General features: G+C 45.2%; 1 protein-coding gene and 1 long non-coding RNA gene across 3 annotated transcripts in view; one reads left to right on the plus strand and one right to left on the minus strand.

Moving 5' to 3' along the window:
- Positions 1-212: 212 nt before the first annotated feature.
- On the plus strand, positions 213-19,203 carry SRPRA (SRP receptor subunit alpha). Of its 2 annotated transcripts, none has more exons than XM_082200427.1 (14): positions 213-438; positions 4,149-4,232; positions 4,646-4,809; positions 5,474-5,634; positions 6,500-6,662; positions 7,317-7,470; positions 9,008-9,114; positions 9,223-9,341; positions 10,883-10,969; positions 12,772-12,944; positions 14,103-14,316; positions 15,131-15,294; positions 16,004-16,102; positions 17,560-19,203. In XM_082200427.1, exons 1-14 carry the CDS (start codon positions 313-315, stop codon positions 17,686-17,688), a joined length of 1,944 nt encoding a protein of 647 aa, XP_082056553.1. In that variant the 5' UTR covers positions 213-312; the 3' UTR covers positions 17,689-19,203. The 2 variants fall into 2 exon arrangements, with proteins under 2 accessions (XP_082056553.1, XP_082056554.1); XM_082200428.1 differs by having other exon boundaries at positions 6,506-6,662.
- LOC309519672 overlaps positions 14,727-19,564 on the minus strand; it is a 363,193-nt gene continuing 358,355 nt past the window's right edge. The window contains exon 2 of the long non-coding RNA XR_014213956.1: positions 14,727-15,014. This is a non-coding gene — a long non-coding RNA (uncharacterized lncRNA). The remainder of the gene's footprint in view (positions 15,015-19,564) is intronic.

Here is a 19,564-nt window from a genome sequence, read left to right on the forward strand (position 1 = left end):
TCTCTATGTTGCGAGGAACTTATTTTTTTAAAAAAATATTAAAGCAGATTTTCTTCGAACGCTCTATCGCTTTGGTACGTCTATGGTCCTCACAGCGGTTTCCCCCCATTTCCTTTTCCGGGAGCGAGACCCAATCGCTCTGCCCTTTTCTCCCCTTGGTCCCGCCTCCCATCCGGAAGCCCGCTTCCGGCGGAAATGAGGCGCGCAGTGAAGAGAATAGCCTGACGTGGGTAAGGAAGTCGGGCTGGTTTCCCGGCGTCTCAGGCCCCCCTCCCCGGTTCCCCCCTCTCTTCCCCCCCTCCCGGCTCCACCATGCTCGACTTCTTCACCATCTTTAGCAAGGGAGGCCTCGTCCTGTGGTGCTTCCAAGGCGTGCGCGGCCCCGCGGCGGCTTGCACTGCGCCCGTGAACGCGCTCATCCGCTCGGTTCTGCTCCAGGTGAGTCTCCTGGCCGCTTTCCCTTTTACGCGTCGACGTCCTTCCGCTAACCCAGAAATAGTACCTCGGCTTAAGAACTTTGCTTCAGGATGAGAACAGAAATCACACAGTGGTAGCGGGAGGCCCCATTAGCTAAAGTGGTGCTTCAGGTTAAGAACAGTTTCAGGTTAAGAACGGATCTCAAGAACGAATTAAGTTCTTAACCCGAGGTACCACTGTATTATCCAGCATCAAACTCCCCACCTTTATTCACTGCTGGTGGGCGGGGCGGAAGGTAACGATTTCTTCTTTAAAAAATCGGGAACGTGAAACAAGCAAATATAAACTTAACAGCTGTTTGACAGTGGAAGGTTGTGGGGTCTCCTTCCTTGGAGCTGTTCATCTGCCGGGGATGCTTTAGCTGAGATTCCTGCATTGCAGGGGGTGGGGCTAGACTAGATGCCCCTAGGGGCCCCTTCTGACTCTTAAGGTTCTGTGAAATAGCCTGGAAACCGACAGCCCAGTTCTGTGCAAGGTGCATTCAGATACAATGTGGGAATCAATAACCTAGTAGGATGAGACAATTCCCACGCTTTCCCCGTGTGGGGGGAAAACCAACAACATGGTTTTCTTAATTGAATGTGCACAATTGTGATGCCCTGTGGAATGGTACAGACCCACATGTGCTGAAAAGAGAAGACTGTTTTGAAAATGTCAGTCAAAATCTGCCGTGGCGGAAGAAATCCGCAGGTGGGTCACCTGTGGCTCTCCAGATGTTGCTGGATTCCAGACCTAATCAGCCCCAGCTGTCAACAGCCAGTCTGAAGGGATGATGGGAGTTGTAGTGCAGCAACATCTGGAAGGCCACGAGTTCCACAGCCTTGCCTTACAAGCTTGCTAATGAATGTGAAACGTCTTAAACTCCTAAAAGTGAAATGCAAATAGTAAATAGGCCATATATTTTGTGAGTGTGAATGTAACCCAAGTGGGATGATCCAAACACAGAAGAGGGGGTAGTATCCTTAGCACTGGGAGAAACTCAGTGTTTGAAGAAGTGCACTGAATCTTTAGATGGAAGTAACTCTTAATGGTGGGATACCCGCCCACCCCTGCTCAGGACTGAGTATATGCCCAGAGGGCACAGCATGATTATTTGACTGCTGGGATGTGTGCTAAAATCAGGGAAGATGGGGTATAGAATGGGGTATCTTGGAAAGGAGCGTGCCTGGTTGGAATCTTGATCTAGGAGCAGTTCATATGGCAACATTTTGTTGCAAGCTCTGCTTGTTATTACAAACTGCTTGAGTTCAGTGAGGCTTGTGCCCATGTAAGTGCGCATAGGATTGCAGCCTAAGACTTTAATCTTAGGAATGGCTACCTAGATGTATGGCCAGCTTAGTTTAATGGAATTTACTCCTTAGTATTTGTAGCCCCTTAAAATACCAGCACATTTATTTTGGCTAACACAGCTACCCTTCCAGATGCTACACTTCCAGAAAGCACTTCTTGTTTGCTCCTGACCACTGCGTTTTGCAAGGAGGTTTCAAGAGACAAGGCCCAAATGGTGCAATTCCCAATGTGTTTAAGTTGTTTTCATCTGCAGAAACTATTTAGCAGCTGGCTAGACACAAGTTGCATTTCCCTGTAGAACCTCGTAAAACATATGCTGTGTTCAAGATTCCCTGTTGAATTGCAAGCCCAAACAGGAAAATATGTTTCCTATTTTAGCAGATTTCCTGTTTTGTAGTGCCTGTTTCTTATTTCAGAAAGTCACAGATTCATAACTTGTATTTCTTTTTTTGTACTTATGTGTGCACTTGCTATATTCCCAAGGACCTAATGCAAAATACAACTGGTTGTTCCACAAGCTAATAGTCTGCGGTAGACAATACGTGATGGGAACATAAACTGAAAAGGTGCAAAGGATCATGCTATCTAGTCATCCCTTTCTACCATTCTTTCTGTTTTGGATCTCATCTGTAGCCATGGCTACTACAACCTACCTTTCCCCCTAAGCTTTCTCTAACTCTTTATCTGTTTCCATACACTAATTGGAATTGGAGAATGGATACTACTTAAGCTGATTCCAGGTACAGGAGACAGGATGATCTGATGGTACATCCAGTTCTGGCAGCATGTTGTAATCGGGTCATTTGGATCCTTAGTCATGGATCACAACTGTAAGCATTAAGATTCCATAAAAGTCGGATGAATAGCCTGAGAGTTCTGTTTTGTAATTTTGCATCTGTACAGAAATTTGTATAGTAAGTAGTTTTTTTAAAATAAGTTTTTAAAATTTACTGGGTATTAAAACGCTCAACTGCACTACCAGTCTATTAGCCATAATTTGTCTAACATCTAAATATACATTTATATTATTGGTTATATCAAGCTCTGCTGTCCATTTTTTCAGAGTTTAAATAACCATTCAAAAATACTTCTGTAAAATAACGTGAATGTCAGCGTTTTCTTGGTGTCACTAAAGCTCATTTTTTTGTCATGTAAATTGTGCTTTGGGACTGTTGATACTTATTTTACTTTGGTGTGGTGTTTCACAGTCAGCACCATGCTGCTCCTATTTTTCTTTTTATATAAGAAAAGGATATTAGGTTGAGAGTTGGCGACTTAGCTACCTTGTGTGTCTTGCCCAGGTCTTTCAGGTGTGAGATTAAACACTTTTTGCCATTCCTTTTATTTCTGAATTTCAAAGACTGTTTTTCAAGCCAAAAGGTGATACTTTATCAGTTTCCCTCTGTCCTGGGGTGCCATGTGGTTCTTTATTCCTTATTTCAGAGCACTTTTTCATGGATTATAGAGCAGTGCAGTATTTATCTTTGGATGTTTGAAAGCTTCCTTGGGTAGCCTCTCATACTAGCAGTTTGCACATCTGTATGACTCAGATGGTGGGAATTGCTTCTGTATTGTACAACATAGACATGTTTTAAGTTGGCTGCCAGTAGGTGGTACTTGCCCACCTCTGGATTTCTTTACTTTGCTGATATTTTCTCTGCCTTTTTGCTTCTTGTTCATGAAGACATGCCCTTGATGGGTGGTTGGGTGAAAATGTAGCTGTTTCATACTAAGGCAGACTAGTGATTCAAATAGCCTATCAGAATCTGTCTTGATTTATCATAGCTCTCCAGGGTCTCAAATAGGTATATTTCCCAGATTTATGGCTAGGGTGCCGTTTAACTATAAACACTGCTTCATAACATGTCCCTCAACTCACATTTTCTGTCTGATTTCTGTAGAAGCAGGCTGCTGCTGCAAGATTCTTTGTGTTAATTATAGGAAGTCAAGATTGCTCAAAGAAGTTGCATGGATGCTAGCTAATAAGGTTTTTGGCTATTCTGACAACAGAAGTAGGAGTCCGGGATCTGATGGCAGATATCTCTGACAACATGTGAGCTACTGTGTCTGAACAGCAAAAAGTCTAAAATCTTTGTGTGGTGGAAATGCATATTGCTGAATGAATTACAGTATAGCTTTTAGGTGTGAAGTGTACTTTGTGTCTTGAAACAGAGGCTTGTCAACATGTATGGAATATGAAGATTGGACACTGTTTCCTAGAATCTGAATTGTACCCACAGTTCTCTTGCAAAGCGATAGCAGTAAACAGGATGGTTATTATTTAACAAAAAAACACTGAATGTCTACAACTCCTGTAATGTAGGGTTTCCATCTCATTACAGCTGTTGCTAATGTGTTCTCTCTCTCTCTTGCCTTTTCAGGAGCGAGGTGGCAGCAACTCTTTCAACCATGAAGCCCTTACGCTTAAATACAAGCTGGACAATCAATTTGAACTCGTTTTTGTGGTAAGTGAATTATTCTGTGTGAGATAAAGACATCAGACAGGTGGAAAAGCTGTCTCCCAAGAGTCTCTATAGCAAAGTGAATAGAAAACCTTTCTCAGCATTGATGTATTGTTTTTGATGTTGTGGAACATTACTTCCTTTTCCTTCGATTGGGATCAGAAGAGCTTGTTCCTCAGTCTTGCATCACAAACCGTCATTATAGCAACACCTTAGAAATGTTCATTAAGAGCAATGAGGCTTCAATCAAGGGGCAGTTTCTTTCACAAACAAATATGTAGAATTGTAAAGTTAGAAGGGGGTCCCGAGGATCATCTAGTCCAATCCCCTGCAATGAGGGAATCATAGAACGCAGAATCATACAATTATAATGTGGTTACTTTTGCTTGTCTTTAACACCACTGTTCTCCTTGCAGGTTGGTTTTCAGAAAATTTTAACTCTAACCTATGTGGATAAGTTGATAGATGATGTTCATAAGGAGTTCCGAGACAAATATCGAAACGAGTTCCAGCAGAAGGGCGCTCTTGGGCTTCTCAATGGCACCTTTGATTTTAAGGAGGATTTTGTACGTCTCCTACGGTAATAGGATGTTCTCTTTCATCTTCTGCTGCTGATCCTGTGTTTTGCCGCAGATACCTTGTATTTTGGAGCTGTAAATTGGGGGCTTGGCTCAATAAGAGTAACACGATCTCCCTCAGTAGAGGTGGGCAGGAAGGAAGTCTGCCTTGCTAGGAACTGCTTGTGTGAACTTTGCTGTGCTCAGCTTTTGCTGTCTTCAGAATGAAATTGTATTTTCCACCTTGAACGGAGTTGCATTATAAATGGGGGGGGGGATATTGAACAATTCACCATTGCGCCACCCGCAAAGCTGTGTATGTTTCTTATGGTTTTGGAGGAATCCATTGAAACCTAGCCAAGACAGCATCAGCATTCCCTCCCATAACCCAACATGACTTTATTGTACTCCACAACATGGGCAAGGTTTGTTGATGGGTATTGGCACTACAGTGCTAGCTAGCTAGCCTAGATGTCTCATTCCTTTGGGGGCAAGGGGTCCTATGGCCACATAGCCCAAGATCATCTCTTAAAAGTTGCTTGTTAGAAGAAGTTAGGGAAACAAATTCCATGCGGTAAATATGCATCTGTGCTGCCTCCAGCCAGGACAGCTCTAAAATAATCCATTTATTCATTGTCTGGCATTGAATGAGCACGATTGGGTAAACCTTTTCCTCTTTGCAATCAGGGATGCAGAGGAGAACAGTAAAGCCCGAGCTCCCACTGCCATGAAGTCGTTTGAACAGTCGGCAAAATCCCAAAAAACCGTGAAGTCTATGATAGAAAATCGAGGGGAGAAACCAAAAGAAAAAACCAAGAACAAGAAAAGCAAAGGTTCCAAAAAGGAAGGTGAGTCAGTGTTGCGATATGCAAGCAGCAGGCCGTTCCAAACCAGAGGCCTGCTGTGGTGAGGAACTGTGGGGTTTGTGCTGTTTCTGGTGGCTTGCACTTGGGAGCAGAATCGATAACAGTCTTATCCATGTCCTGTTCATTAAAATCAGTTTTAAATGTCCAGTCTGACATGCAGTTGCTCATTTAGTGACAACTGGGGATACCCTGTTAGCTGAGGAGCTGAAGCAGGAATGGAGGTCCTCTGGTTCCCCCATTTGTTGATGGACTACAACTCCCATTATCCCCCGGCCATTGGCCATGCTGGCTAGGGTTGATTTAAACCCCATCTCTGGTTTAAATGTTTCATTTTACATGTTTTTGTTTTGGTGGAACATGGAATTTGCTCAGCACAAATATTATTATTTTTAAAACTTGCGGTTACCTAAAAACCTCAAAAGCAGGACTTAGAACATTAAGGTAAAGGTAAAGGGACCCCTGACCATTAGGTCCAGTTGTGACCAACTCTGGAGTTGCAGTGCTCATCTCGCTTTATTGGCTGAGGGAGCCGGCGTACAGCTTCCAGGTCATGTGGCCAGCATGACTAAGCCACTTCTGGTAAACCAGAGCAGCGCACGGAAACACCGTTTACCTTCCCGCCGGAGCGGTACCTATTTATCTACTTGCACTCTGACGTGCTTTCAAACTGCTAGGTTGGCAGGAGCAGGGACCGAGCAACGGGAGCTCACCCCGTCACGGGGATTCGAACCGCCGACCTTCTGATCAGCAAGTCCTAGGCTCTGTGGTTTAACCCACAGCGCCACCTGTGTCCCAATTCTTAGAACATTAGATGTTATTAAAACAGTGCTTTCCGCCTCCCGCCCAGCTCCAGGAAATGAAGCAGCTACCGTCCCCAAAGCAACCGCAGCTGTTAAGCAGGATCCTCCCGTTGCCGCTAGAGACAGGGAAGAACTGACCAAGGATGAGATCCTGCAGAAGAACCGGGAGGAATTCTTTAGGAAGCGCATGAAGGGGGGAGAAAAGTCCAAGTAAGTGAGGCATTTTCTAATAAAAAACGCTATCGGCTCTCCCTTGGCTTTGCATCCAGAGAGGTGAAGTTGGGTGGTCACATGGTCCATAGAGGAAGGGCCGTGGCTTGGTGGCAGAGCATTTGTTTTATATGCAGCAGGTCCCAAATTCAAGCTCTAGTAGGGCTGGGAATGTCCTCTCTCTGAAACCCTGGAGAGCCACTATCCGTCCATATATAGCCCAGACAAAGGTTTACTGCTTCATTGAGGACTAACTTAATTTGAGCTGTCTTCACGGCAGGTGACTATTCTGGAATGAATTGGAAAAACATAACCCAAAGCTTATTTTTGAGCCAGGGCTTGAAGGAGGCTAGAATCACTTGCTCTGGTTTTCTGAATTGGGCAACAGCAGGCTTGGGAGCAAAGTGGAGCACCAGTTTGTTTTACTGTCTTGGAGTATGCTTCCTTGTTTTTCTAGAGAATGGTGTTTCCTTGGACTGATGGGTAGAATAAATTATAATGCAGAATGCACACTCAGTCTTTTCTGCTATGATTGTTTGTGACCCAGCAAAGTTCAGGGTTCACTGCAAGAGATGATTCAGAGCAGGAATTCTGTTCAGTTTTTTCCTCGTTAACTGCTAAGATCTACTGGAGTTTCTGTTCTGTCTTCATTAGCAAGTCTCCAAAGCCAGACACTCAGAAGGACAAGGGGAAGAAGCCCAGAGTGTGGGAACTGGGCAACTCTAATGCCAAAGTACTTGACTATAGTAATTCCACTACCAATGGAAACGCAGACACTTGTCCCATGGAGGAGTATGATCCAGAAATGGTAAGATCCCCAGTCACTAGACATCCTGATGGTTCTGTTTCATGCCTGTGCATAACTTTGCAGAGCTATATTAAGATGCCTTGCTCTCAAATCTTCAAGGGTTTACTAGGGTAGCTTGATTGTGAGGTTTTCATGCAGTTCTTGTCATCAAAGCAGATTTGGTTTCCTAACCAATGACCAAGCAACACTGTAGAGAAGGTTAATTGGGGCCGTTGATTAGATAAACTGAACATAGGAATTTACTGGGAAGAACTGCATATGGATGAAGTGTAATTCTTAGTGTCTCCCTTTCACAAGTGCTGCTGCTAGCGGTAATCTTGTAATACAGTAGTGTTGCCAAAGTAGCCTCAGCTGTTAACACGATGTGACTTGGGGCCCCATTCACACAAGGATTTGACTTTTGTTTTGATTATCACATTTCGGTTTTTTGATGCTCTTGACTTTTTAAGTCTTTTGTTGGGAGAGGAATAAAAGCAAAAAAAGGAACAGAAGTACAGGTTCCCTTTTAAAAGAAGAATGCATAAGAGGAGCCTGCTGGCATCTGACCCATGGCCCAACTATTCCAGTATCGTGTTCTCACAATGGCCAGTCAGATGCCTGTGGGAAGCATGCAAGCAGGTCTTGAGCTCAAGAGCTCTCTTCACTTGTGATTCCCAGCAAACTGTGCCATTGTGGTTACTAGATGCGGGTGGCCTTGCCCTCCATGAATTGGTTTAATCATCTTTTAAAGCCATCCAAGTTGGCAGGCACCGCTGCTTCTCATGGGAGCAAATTCCAAGTTTAACTACTCACTGTATGAAGTAGCAGTTCCTTTTATCTGTCCCAAATCTTCCAGGATTCAGCTTCACTGTGTGCTCATTCCTAGTGTTATGAGAGAGGGAGAATTAACTTTACCTACTTTCTCTGTGCTATGCATCATTCTGTAATATTTGCACTATGAAACAGTATGCAGGTGTGCCTGTGCTGCTCTCTGCTTCCCAGAATTCCCTGTCCCATCATTGAGCAGAAGGGGGGGGGGAGCCTTTTTCAGCCAAGGGCTGCATTACCTCAAGGGAAACCTTCCTGGGGCCATTGAATGGGAGGAGCCATGGATGTGACTCTGAGCTTCCAGACACAGAAACGTCAGAGGCATTGCCACAATTCAGGGACACATTCCAGTTTAGCAAAAGCACTTGATGAGAGCTCAGAGCAGAGATACTGAGGGGCTTGGCCTGGGGAGACCCCTTAAGGCTGGACAGAGTCACTAAGGGCACCATCTGATCCACAGACCAAAGGTTCCGCATCCCCTATAGAGAATGTGGGGCAACTTTTACTATAGAGCACTGATTCTGGGATATCCTCTGCTGGATGTGCTCATCAAGTAGAAACAGCACCGTGAGCCTCTTGTTCTTAGAACATGTGTAAAGAGTACAGAAGGAAGATGCACCCTCCAGAAGTAACTTAAGGTTTACATGGAGGCAGCCTGAGCTGCTTAGAGTAGTGAGATGCAACAAAGAAGGTTTACATAATTCCTGGCCTTTTTTATCCTCCACCGCAGGTCCTTGGGGATCGCAACCGTGAGCCTGGCCGTCTCCGTGATCTTGAATATGAGAGTGAAGAGGATACTGAAGAAGAGAAGGTGGTTCAGAACTCTTCAGGGGCAGGGTAAGGTCCCTCACTAAAGCTGTTCTTCTGTGTTGACTTGAATGAAACCTTTTGTTTAATTGACATTTACCCTCCTGTAACATCATAACACTATCTTCTTGTTGCCAGTGCAAAGAAGGGTGGCCTTGGAGGCATGTTTGGGATGCTTAAGGGTCTTGTGGGCTCCAAAAGCTTATCCAGAGAGGACATGGACCCTGTGTTGGAAAAGATGAAGGATCACCTGATCGGTACGTTGGGCTTCCTCTGGAATTAGGCTGGTGGAGGCTCAATTTGGTGGCAATGGGCTGGATGCTGCTGCCCACTTCCCATGCAATTTGTGCTGAGCTGTGCTTATGAAGGGTCCAAGGTTGACTATGTCATTAGTTGGGTTTTAGAAAAGGTCACTGAACTTTCTGAAGGCTATGCAGAAGGAGAGTTGGAAGGAAGCCTGGGACAAGAATGGCTAGTTGCTGAAGCTCTTCCAAAGTAGATTCTGTGCTGCTGGTACCCTAAACTCCTTCTTTTAACCTGTTTTCAAAACACCATTCTCTACTTCCCATCCGTGTCAATTGTAGCATCCAGACATTCACACCGAGATGGTTTAAAGGCTCCGCAGGCTGTCAGAATTGGCCACTCCGGTGCTGTGGTCTAAACCACTGAGCCTAGGGCTTGCTGATCAGAAGGTTGGCAGTTTGAATCCCCACAATGGGGTGAGCTCCCATTGCTCAGTCCCAGCTCTGTCAACCTAGCAGTTCGAAAGCACGTCAAAGTGCAAGTAGATAAATAGGTACCGCTCCAGTGGGAAGGTAAACGGCGTTTCCGTATGCTGCTCTGGTTTCGCCAGAAGCATATTAGTCATGCTGGCCACATGACCCGGAAAAACTATCTGCAGACAAACGTTGGCTCCTCGGCCAGTAAAGTGAGATCGCCACAACCCCAGAGTTGTTTGTGACTGGACTTAACTGTCAGGGGTCCTTTACCTTTACAATCCAAGCACATTGGATGTTGGGCTTGTAAGCAGCCACCCTAGTGCTTAGTGTAAGCTTATTTGTTTTGAAAGCTTATTTTTACAATATCAGAAAGTTCAGCAAGTGGGCTGTGAGGGCTCCACATTTCCCACACCGGTCATAAGTAAAGTGGATTGAACTTTAAATGGGTTTCATATCCCTTTATTGGAGACTTTAGGTGTCTTTTAATAGAGCATACCTGTTGGTGACAACAGCAGGTTAATAGAATTGTCCATTGGCTGCAGGTCCTTTTCCTCTCTTGGGGGACTAGTTTTGCTTTCTACAGCCACCTATCTTCTCTCTTTTTCTTTCGTTTCTCATAGCAATACTTCCTCTCTGGAACTTGAGGCAGCCTACATATGGACCCTAGATGCTTTTTGTAACTACTGTCTGAATTTCAGCGTCCTAGGATGCCTGGCTGAATTTTGCCCATTAGGTTTGAAGGTGCAGTGGGTTGACTTGGATGTGAATATTCCAAGTTCAGATCGCTGTAGAGCATCTCCCACCCTAGGTTAGTCATCACAGGATGCTGAAATTTAGGCGGTAGTTGCGGGTTTCACCTAGGGCCCCTATGTAGACCGGATGTGAGCAGTGTCCTGTTAACATTGCCATCCAGTAGTGTTGCTAGGTGGTTAAAATATCATCTCCCACCCTTGGAGAAGCATAAACTACCAGAGTTAATATAAATTTCCATTTTAGAGAACATAAATCATTCACCAAATAGTGTGAACTTAGCAGCATAATAATCTTAACTTGCTGTTTTTCCCCCCTCCTTCCAAAAGCTAAGAATGTTGCAGCTGAGATTGCTGTCCAACTCTGTGAATCAGTTGCAACAAAGCTGGAAGGGAAAGTGATGGGCACCTTTACCAGTAAGTTCCCCTTTGTTTTGCTTTGTTTTTTGCATGCCTTAGCGTGTACTGTAGTCTGGTGACATTACTTTCCTCGGATATATGCCCAAATGCTCATGATTTCAAAACAGAATCCTTGGGTGGTGTCCAACAAAGCAAATCCACTATAGCCAAGATTTCCACTTGCACAGCAGAACCTCCTGCTTTCTATTTCCCTCCCTCCCCCAATCTGCTCTGGAGAGTTGAGGAGAAACCCTCAACCTCACAAGAAAAGGTTTAGCAGGGCCCATGGAGAGAAGAGATGGAGGGCAAGTTCTGTTGCACAGCCAAAAGCCCTTCTGCAAGCGGATCTACTTCGCTGGATACTACCCATTGTGTCTAAAAGAAACCAAATTAGATTGTGAGAACAGGTCATTAGTGAAACTGACAATCTCACACCAGGAAAGACTGTACAGCAGCCACATACTCTCTAACATGTCATGCCAGTGTGCCAAAGTCCACTTGTATGTTTGTGTGTGTCGTTGTTGTTGTTCCATCTCTGAAAATGATTAGGAAGGGTTGTGGAAGTCCAGGACATCATGCACAAAAGTAAGATAGTAACACTACACATTGTACAGTATGTGTGGGAGACTACACGTGTGTAAGCCCACTTACAGGCACGGTGTTTCTAGAATGTTACCAGACTGTGCCTTTGTTTTACTCCAATATATTATTTTGTTGGTACCCTGTACCAATGTGTTCCTTCCCAGTTTCGGCATAGATCTGCTCTTGTGGAAGCAAATTCCTCACTCAGTAAATGTGGTCAGGGTCAGGGTGCAACTGCTTCTCACCAAATGTGAGTAGTTACTGTTTTTATTATTGTCCCCCCAGCTGCATATGCTAGAGTCTTGTTGCTTGCTTAACCTTGTCTCCAGTTGGCGTGTTTGACTTCTGCTGCTACTGCTGGGATGGGGGAAGAAATAACCCAAAGCGGATTTGTCCATTGGGAATCTGCTTCCCTGTGGGTTCACGAATCCTTAGCATTCTGCATTTCTGGATGCCACCAGTGTGTGGGAGACTTATTTGAAAGCACACCCCGCAGGATTTTGTGAAGGGCAAATTTATATCCTTGGCATTAGTAAGGTTTGACTTCTCTCACAGAGAAGAGTGATTGGATCCTCTAGCAAAGAAGGCTGACATTGTCAGAGAATGCTGATGCAACTTACCATGTGGTAGAAATGGATTTTGGACGCAGAAGCATTTGATTCAGATGGCCCATTTTCTGTTTTTCTGTTTCTTGTGTTGTGAAGCTCCTTTGCTTGCCCAACAGCCACAAGAGCAAGCTGTACAAATATATCACTTATTAAAGAAAAAATCAATGTTACTCCAGAAAGCTGATGGATTATAAAGAGGGGCTGTGAGAGTGACTGAAAATTATGAGCCCTGGAATGCCCTGTCAGTTGAATACTTGCACGGAATACTGAACACAATCAGTTGCTGATACAGAGAGAGTGGTAGGCTAATGATCCTCAGAGAAGGGTAGGTCGAACCTAAGACCAGATGTGGAGAATCCAAGCTCGTTTGGAGAGGAAATGGGAACTTTTGCATTCCTGTTGTCCAGATGCTTCATCCTGGTCATCCTGAAATGGACACAGCATCATTTCTGCAAGGAAAGCAGAGCTGGGCCTGTTCACATTACAGTTTACTTTGATGCACTTCCGATTTTAAGGTGGGATAAGTGTGGGAAAGAGTATGTCAATCATACTCTTCAATCTAAAAACGACAATGAGTATGTCAATCATACCCTTCAATCTAAAAACGACAATGTCCTTCCAACTTCCCAGCGGTGACCTCAACTGTGAAGCAAGCCCTTCAAGAATCCCTGGTGCAGATCCTGCAGCCTCAGCGCCGGGTGGATGTCTTGCGCTCTGTGATGGAAGCCCAGCGTCACCGTCGACCTTATGTCATCACTTTCTGTGGTGTCAATGGAGTTGGCAAGTCAACTAACTTGGCCAAGGTACTTAGAAGGGGCTGCATGTGCGTGGATTTTGGGAACTGGGTGAAGTTGGGAGGGAAACTGGCTCAGGTTTGGGTAATGCAGGATGGTAGAGCACCGTTGCTGTTGGGCAAGGCAAAGAGGAAGATGGTGGCATGTCTGGTCATATCATGGAGATCTAAATGGAAGGCCCCCAATCTTTGCTCAAGAGATCTCCTGATATATAAAGCATTGCACTAGCAAACATTGGTTTATCCAGCTCAGTATTTTCAGTGCTGATTGGCAGGGACTCTCAAGAGATTTAAGGGAGAGGCCTGGGATAGAATGGGAATCTTCTGCGCTCAAATCAGATGCTCTGTGACTTGGTTGCGGCCTTTTCCCATTTACTGTTACATGTTGTCCTCTTTTCTCTCTTCCTGTCGAAATCTAAAATTTATTGTGTCTAATGAGGGAGCATCAAGAAGGTAACTTGAAGTTGGACTGAGACCTGGAGTGCTACAAATTAGCATTTTCCTGGGTGGCCACCTAGTAGCCCATATATATATTCTGAAGCAATGTTGCTTCGCCCACAGCTTCTTGGTAAAATTCTCAGTCCCGGCTTCTAAAGTACTATGGCATTTGCAAATGTTGCAGCCGTCAGTGTCCCCCATAAAATCTCGTCTCCTGTTCTCAGCATTTTATGTTCTCAGATGCAAAGGGCTGGTTCATGCATTTATCTTCTTCACACATTGACTGCAGCATAAACACATGGCTTGCCTGCATGGATGTGATGCTACAGACAGAACATTCATATATATCACCATTGTCCATCTGCAAGCAATGCTTTTCAGCAAAGGGTTCATACATTCACCTAAGTGTCACCAGTAATTCAGTGATGCACACGCTATGCACCGATCAGCCCTCACCTGTGTGGGGGCACGTGTTCATTTTCACTTTCCAGATTTTGCAAGGCTCTCTGCCCATATTCCAAGCAGGTCTTTCTAGCAATAAAGGTTTATTTGGACGCCGAATTTCTGCATCCGACCAGCGTTAGGGGGGCTGGCACAGCAGATGTGCTGCATATCTACAGCCTTGTTATTACTTGGCAGGAAGCACAGCTGCGAGGTCCATTGGGAAGTTGCATAGAGATGGTGGATGGTAGGTGATGGAAGCGGTAACCTTCTTCTGCCTGCCCCTCAGATCTCGTTCTGGCTGATTGAAAACGGTTTTAGTGTCCTCATTGCGGCCTGCGACACATTCCGTGCTGGTGCTGTAGAGCAGCTGCGGACTCACACTCGCCGCTTGAATGCTCTTCACCCTCCAGAAAACCACAGCGGCCGCACAATGGTGCAGCTTTATGAGAAGGGATATGGGAAGGATGCGGCCGGCATTGCCATGGAGGCCATTTCGTACGGTGAGGCCTTTTCCCCTGCTTCCCCCTTATTTCTGAACCCTTCATGACTTCCTTAGCAATCCTAGTCACTGCATGCCTGTAGCTGAAATTTCTTTTTCCTGTTGCTTCCCTTCCCCCCAAAATCTAGGGATATCCCGGATGCTAAATACTCTCCTCTCCAGCCAATAGGAAGCAGTGGGACTGGCCTGTGGGAACATCTCAACCACCCTAAATCCAGTTCCTTCTCCTCCTCTACAAGAGAAGGAATCTGATTTATAGCTCTGCCTAATTTGTCATTCTAGCCATAACCGGGAAGGCTTCGGGTTGAGTGAACAGAAGGGTCCATGACAGTCATAAGGGATAGAAACATCCTCAGTTTGGGAATCATGTATAAAGAACAGTATTTGGCATCCTGAGAAACAGACTTTAAAAAAAATATGTTAATATTTATGGCTATGAAGGCAAGCCTGAAAACGTTTGGGCAATGAGTTTGAAATCTCAGAAGAGAGATTTGAGGAAGGCAATAGCCAACAGAGTAGAGTTTTAATCTGAGGGTGGGAGGAATGTAAACATTAGGCAGATCTGATTAATTTGCAGAATTTTGCAGTTCCTGACATAGGATCATAGAGGGGAATAAGCAGTAAAGAATACTCTTGTTTTGTACTCCAGTTTCCACTAGAAAATTTATGAGACCTGCCATACACACTCAGACTGGCTGGCTCTGCTTTGCACTTCATTTCATTTAAAAAGCCAGCTGGTAAATCCGAAGGCAACTCCCAGCTGTTGCTAGATTTATTTATTCATTCTAATGAATATATCCTTTTTATCTTCTCAGCACGTAACCAAGGTTTCGATGTGGTCTTGGTGGACACAGCAGGCCGTATGCAAGACAATGCTCCTTTGATGACAGCTCTGGCTAAGCTCATTGCAGTCAACACCCCTGACCTTGTCCTGTTTGTGGGGGAAGCCTTGGTGGGAAATGAGGCTGTGGATCAGCTGGTTAGTTTCTCAGATTACTACTTAAGATTCAAAACTTGAAGTGACAAATGCATACCTCCTTTTTAGTGCTTCTTTACACAACAATGGTATACCTAGAAGTAGTCATGTCTGTTCGCATGCAATGAATATGTAGAAGTCTTACCTTGGATCCTGAACTCAGGCGTTATAGCTCCAGTTTGCAAATGTTCTTTGGAACCCGAACGTCCAACGGGGCTTCCAGGGCCACGGTTTTGGAAGTCGAACGGACTTCCGGAATGGATTCCGTTCGACTTTGAAGGTACGACTGTACAGGCAACTCTCGTATTACGCTGGGGACATGGCCATGGGGTAGCACCTAAAGCCAAAATTGCTTATTGTCAAAGCACTTTGGGTTCAGTGACTTGCAGGATTGCAAAGTTCCTCCCCCAAACGCCCGCCCCTTCTGATTTATTTATTTATTTGCCAGGCGTGTAAAACTGAATGCACCCAAGTTAAGTGTGTGTGTGTGTTGCGAGTTGCCTGTATGGGCACATGCATAATAGCATGGGGGAAGTGCTGGGGATTGTCAAAGACATGCATTCGTACTTAGTGGCAATTAGACGTTGACTGCAACATAAACTGGTCAAAATAGTCACAATACCTGTGTTAGCAGACATGCGTACAGCCCATCAGTCAGCCTTGTGCAAGAGCATTGCCAAACCTGTTTTGCCGTTTGCTTCCTCTACACCAGGTCAAGTTCAACAAAGCCCTTGCTGATCACTCCATGGCTCAGACCCCACGCCTCATTGATGGAATCGTGCTCACCAAATTTGATACCATAGATGACAAGGTAAATGGGGCCCATAGCTTGCAATTGTTTGGGGGTTCGGTGGGAGTTTTTCTTTTTTGATGGAAAAAGCCGCATTTGGGGGGGGGAGTATGGCTCCAGAGAGGTGTGCAATGTCAGGCTTCCTGTCTGCCACAGGCAACTCCCACTCTCCCCAGGCTGCACCTCTCACTGGCTTTGCTCTACTCTCTCGAGTGCTTTTGCCTGGTTGGAATATGTGGTTGAACTGTGATAATGCCTCTCGCTTGCCTGGATGGAGAGGTGTGTTGGGGAGGGAAGACCTGATCTTCTCATATGGGTGGAATGTAGCCATTCCACAAAGGGAGGAGTCACATCTGTTGCTCCGCCCACACAAGCCTTTGGCCCTGTCCACCACTGGCCTGTGCCCTCCCCCCCAAGATGCTCAATGGATCGCAAGGTAACATGGCCATTGGGCTGAAAAGGTCCCCCCCCCCTTGCTTTGGCAGTTTTTACCAGCTAATAAGCTTTTTCTGTGGACATTTTAGTAAACACAGTTCTCTGAAGAACTGAACAGAATCCAAAAGCACTGGATAATTTTGGAAGGCTTACTAAATACATCATTTCTTCCATCCATGGGATTCACCCCTTCCAGTTTTGTGCTGTTCTGCCACCTAGAGCTTTTGTTTCTAGATTATGATCTGGCAAGCCTCTTTTAAGTTTCTGGGGGCTTTCTGGGGCCCGTAATAGGTTTTTTCCTTTCTAAAATGTTCAGTTGAGTGCTATGCCACAAACTTGTGAACCTTTCTCTTGAATTTTTTTTTTTTAAAGAAGCCTTGTGATGTGGTTGCAGGGGACGCATAGCTGGAGCCTATACACTAGGGCTGGGGCGACATTTGGTTTTCAACATTGTGATAGATCGGCAGCTAAATACCAACATATGCTGATTTATCTCGTTGTCTGGAATGTTTCTCGGCCGTTTATTCCTCCCCACCATAGAGCAGGAAGAACAGCCGATCAGCCCTGTGACAGTGAGCAAACCTTGAAAGCCTTTTTGGCTCACGCGTGAACTGGAGGGACATTGGAGCTTCCTTGTTGGGGAACAGTATTCCACAGTGGGGGCCATCTTCTTTTATCGAGGTGGCAGTCTGAGCAGATGACAAAGGATCAAGGCAGGTTCATTGGGGGAAAATGCCCTTTTAAAATCCCCGTATGGTATTTTACCATATGTATTTTACCCCGTATGGTATTTTAAAATTCCCGTATGGTACCTTTAGGAGGGGGAAAAACTGGCTAACATCAGTGGGTATATCTCCCACATCCTAGACCAGCCTTCCCCAACCTAGTGGACTAGACACAAGCCACATCTAGTAGCTTTTTTTTAGTTTAATGAGAGGCTGTAACCAAGGATTTCTTACCCCCCCCCCCCGATGCAATTTCACTGTACACAATGATACTGCATCGTCCTTTCCTACACTAACAGCTGCTCCTTTTCTCCCCAGGTTGGCGCTGCAATTTCCATGACATACATCACTAGTAAACCAATCGTGTTTGTTGGTACTGGACAGACCTACTGTGACCTGCGTAGCCTTAATGCCAAGGCTGTGGTTGCTGCTCTCATGAAGGCCTAACCACCAGTTATTGCACCAAATTCCTGTCTGCAGATGTCTCAGAATGTGCTTTCCAGCGTGACTGTTTTTAACCCCCCCCCCCCCGTTTTTGGCATAGTGCAACACAGAATGGAGGGATGCTAGAAAAAAGCTGCTTACCTGGCTTTCGGTCCTTCTCCTCTTGATTTTGCTAACACACACCTTCCTTGATGTGATGTGTGGGATTAATTGTAGCAAGAGGTGCCTGTCTTCCTTTGAATTCTACTTACTTTCATACACATTGGCTCTAAAAGTGTTCCGGGGTTGTCTTCACTTTTCCCGCTGAGCCCTCTTTCCTGTTCCCCTTTATTCTGCCTGCTTAGACAGTCCAAAGCCAGAGCTTTGGTTCTCTCCCCGACCCCACTCCATCCCAGGTGAGCGGGTACGATAAAATTTTGTGGGGCAGGGGATTGTTCTGCCACTACCTAAGCATGTATGAACTCTGCTGTCTTTTAAAACTTTTCTCTCTGGCCATGGGGTAGAGCGGATACTGCCTATAGGCAGCTCTGCTCTTATCAAGCTTCACATTTGCCAATTGCTTTGAACACAGTAGTTCACCAAAGCTTTCAAACCAAAAAAAGGAAGATAGATACCAGAGTGAATTCCTGCTTAACAGGGTGGCTGTTGATGCCTTAAAATGGTCCTTCTTTCTACTGTCAGTGGGACTCTTTACAGCAGGGCCCTCCAGACACTGCCCCAGACTGTAGCATTTGTGTGAAAAATGCAGGAACCCGTGATGCCATCCTAATGACATATTTGCAAGTGGGGGTGACATCCCTTTCTTTTTCTAATAATGTCTCTCCAGCTGATCAGTGAGCTGCTTCATGGTGCATTTTTTTTTTTTTTTGGTGGGGTTGAATTACAGGCCGATTCTCACATAACAGTTGTGCTTGCTGCTGGCTATGAAGACTTTTCCTCCGATTCCTTTGCTGTGAGCACACACTATAACTTTGCACACGATTGAATGTGCATATGCAAAATGGAAGCTTGCGGCTTACCATGCTTCAGATAATCCCTTTGCCCAGCACAGTCCTAATTCAAACCAAGGGAGGGGGAGGAAACATCTGTGCTTCCAGGAAGAGCTGGTTGTGTGAAAAATTATAGAGGAGAGAATTGCGGGTATATTCTGTACTGAACAACTGCCCTTGCTGCTGACACAGGATTCTGGTCCCATAACTCACGGCCCCACCTAATCATCAGAGGATGGATTGAAACTGGTCAACACAAGCCTTTGCATGCTCTCCCGCCTGCACTGGCTTTTTGCTTTTCTAAACCAGTCTGTGACAGGAATTTTCTGGTGGGTGCTTGCTGCTTTTCTTCCCCCTCCCTTCAGAGTGCCTCTTAATCCTGGTATAAAGTGCTATGTTAAATACTACAAAACTCTCTATGAAGATGTCTCGTAGCTCGGTATTGCAGATGTGCTCTAGTGCAATAAGTTGAATGCTGTCTGCTAAAAGGTAATTTATATAATAAAACTTCATTAAAAAAAAAACCAAACCACACGTGATTTCCTTTGTTGTTAGGTGCAGCAGCATAAAAATCCAGGGCTTCAGACTGTTCCAGAAAACCCCTCAGACCAGGAATGGCAAGCAAGCTTCCTAGGGCTGATCCCTTTCCTTCTGATCTTTTCCCTGCAATGCATGGCTGCAGGCAAGTTCTCTGTAAACCTGATGTACATCTTTGAAAGCTCCCCAGTATCCTCTGCAAACATAGAGGTTTCTCTTAATGTGTCGCAGTGGCTGGTTTGTGACTTTAAAGTCTGTTGCCTCAACTCTGTTTCCTAGGAGGAGGCTTACAAGACCCTCTCATTTAGCCCAGTTTCATGTCCTCAGTGAGCTCCCATACAATCCAGGGAATG

Source organism: Podarcis vaucheri (genome assembly GCF_965113315.1).
Source record: "Podarcis vaucheri genome assembly, chromosome: 15".
Classification (NCBI taxonomy): Eukaryota; Metazoa; Chordata; class Lepidosauria; order Squamata; family Lacertidae; genus Podarcis; species Podarcis vaucheri.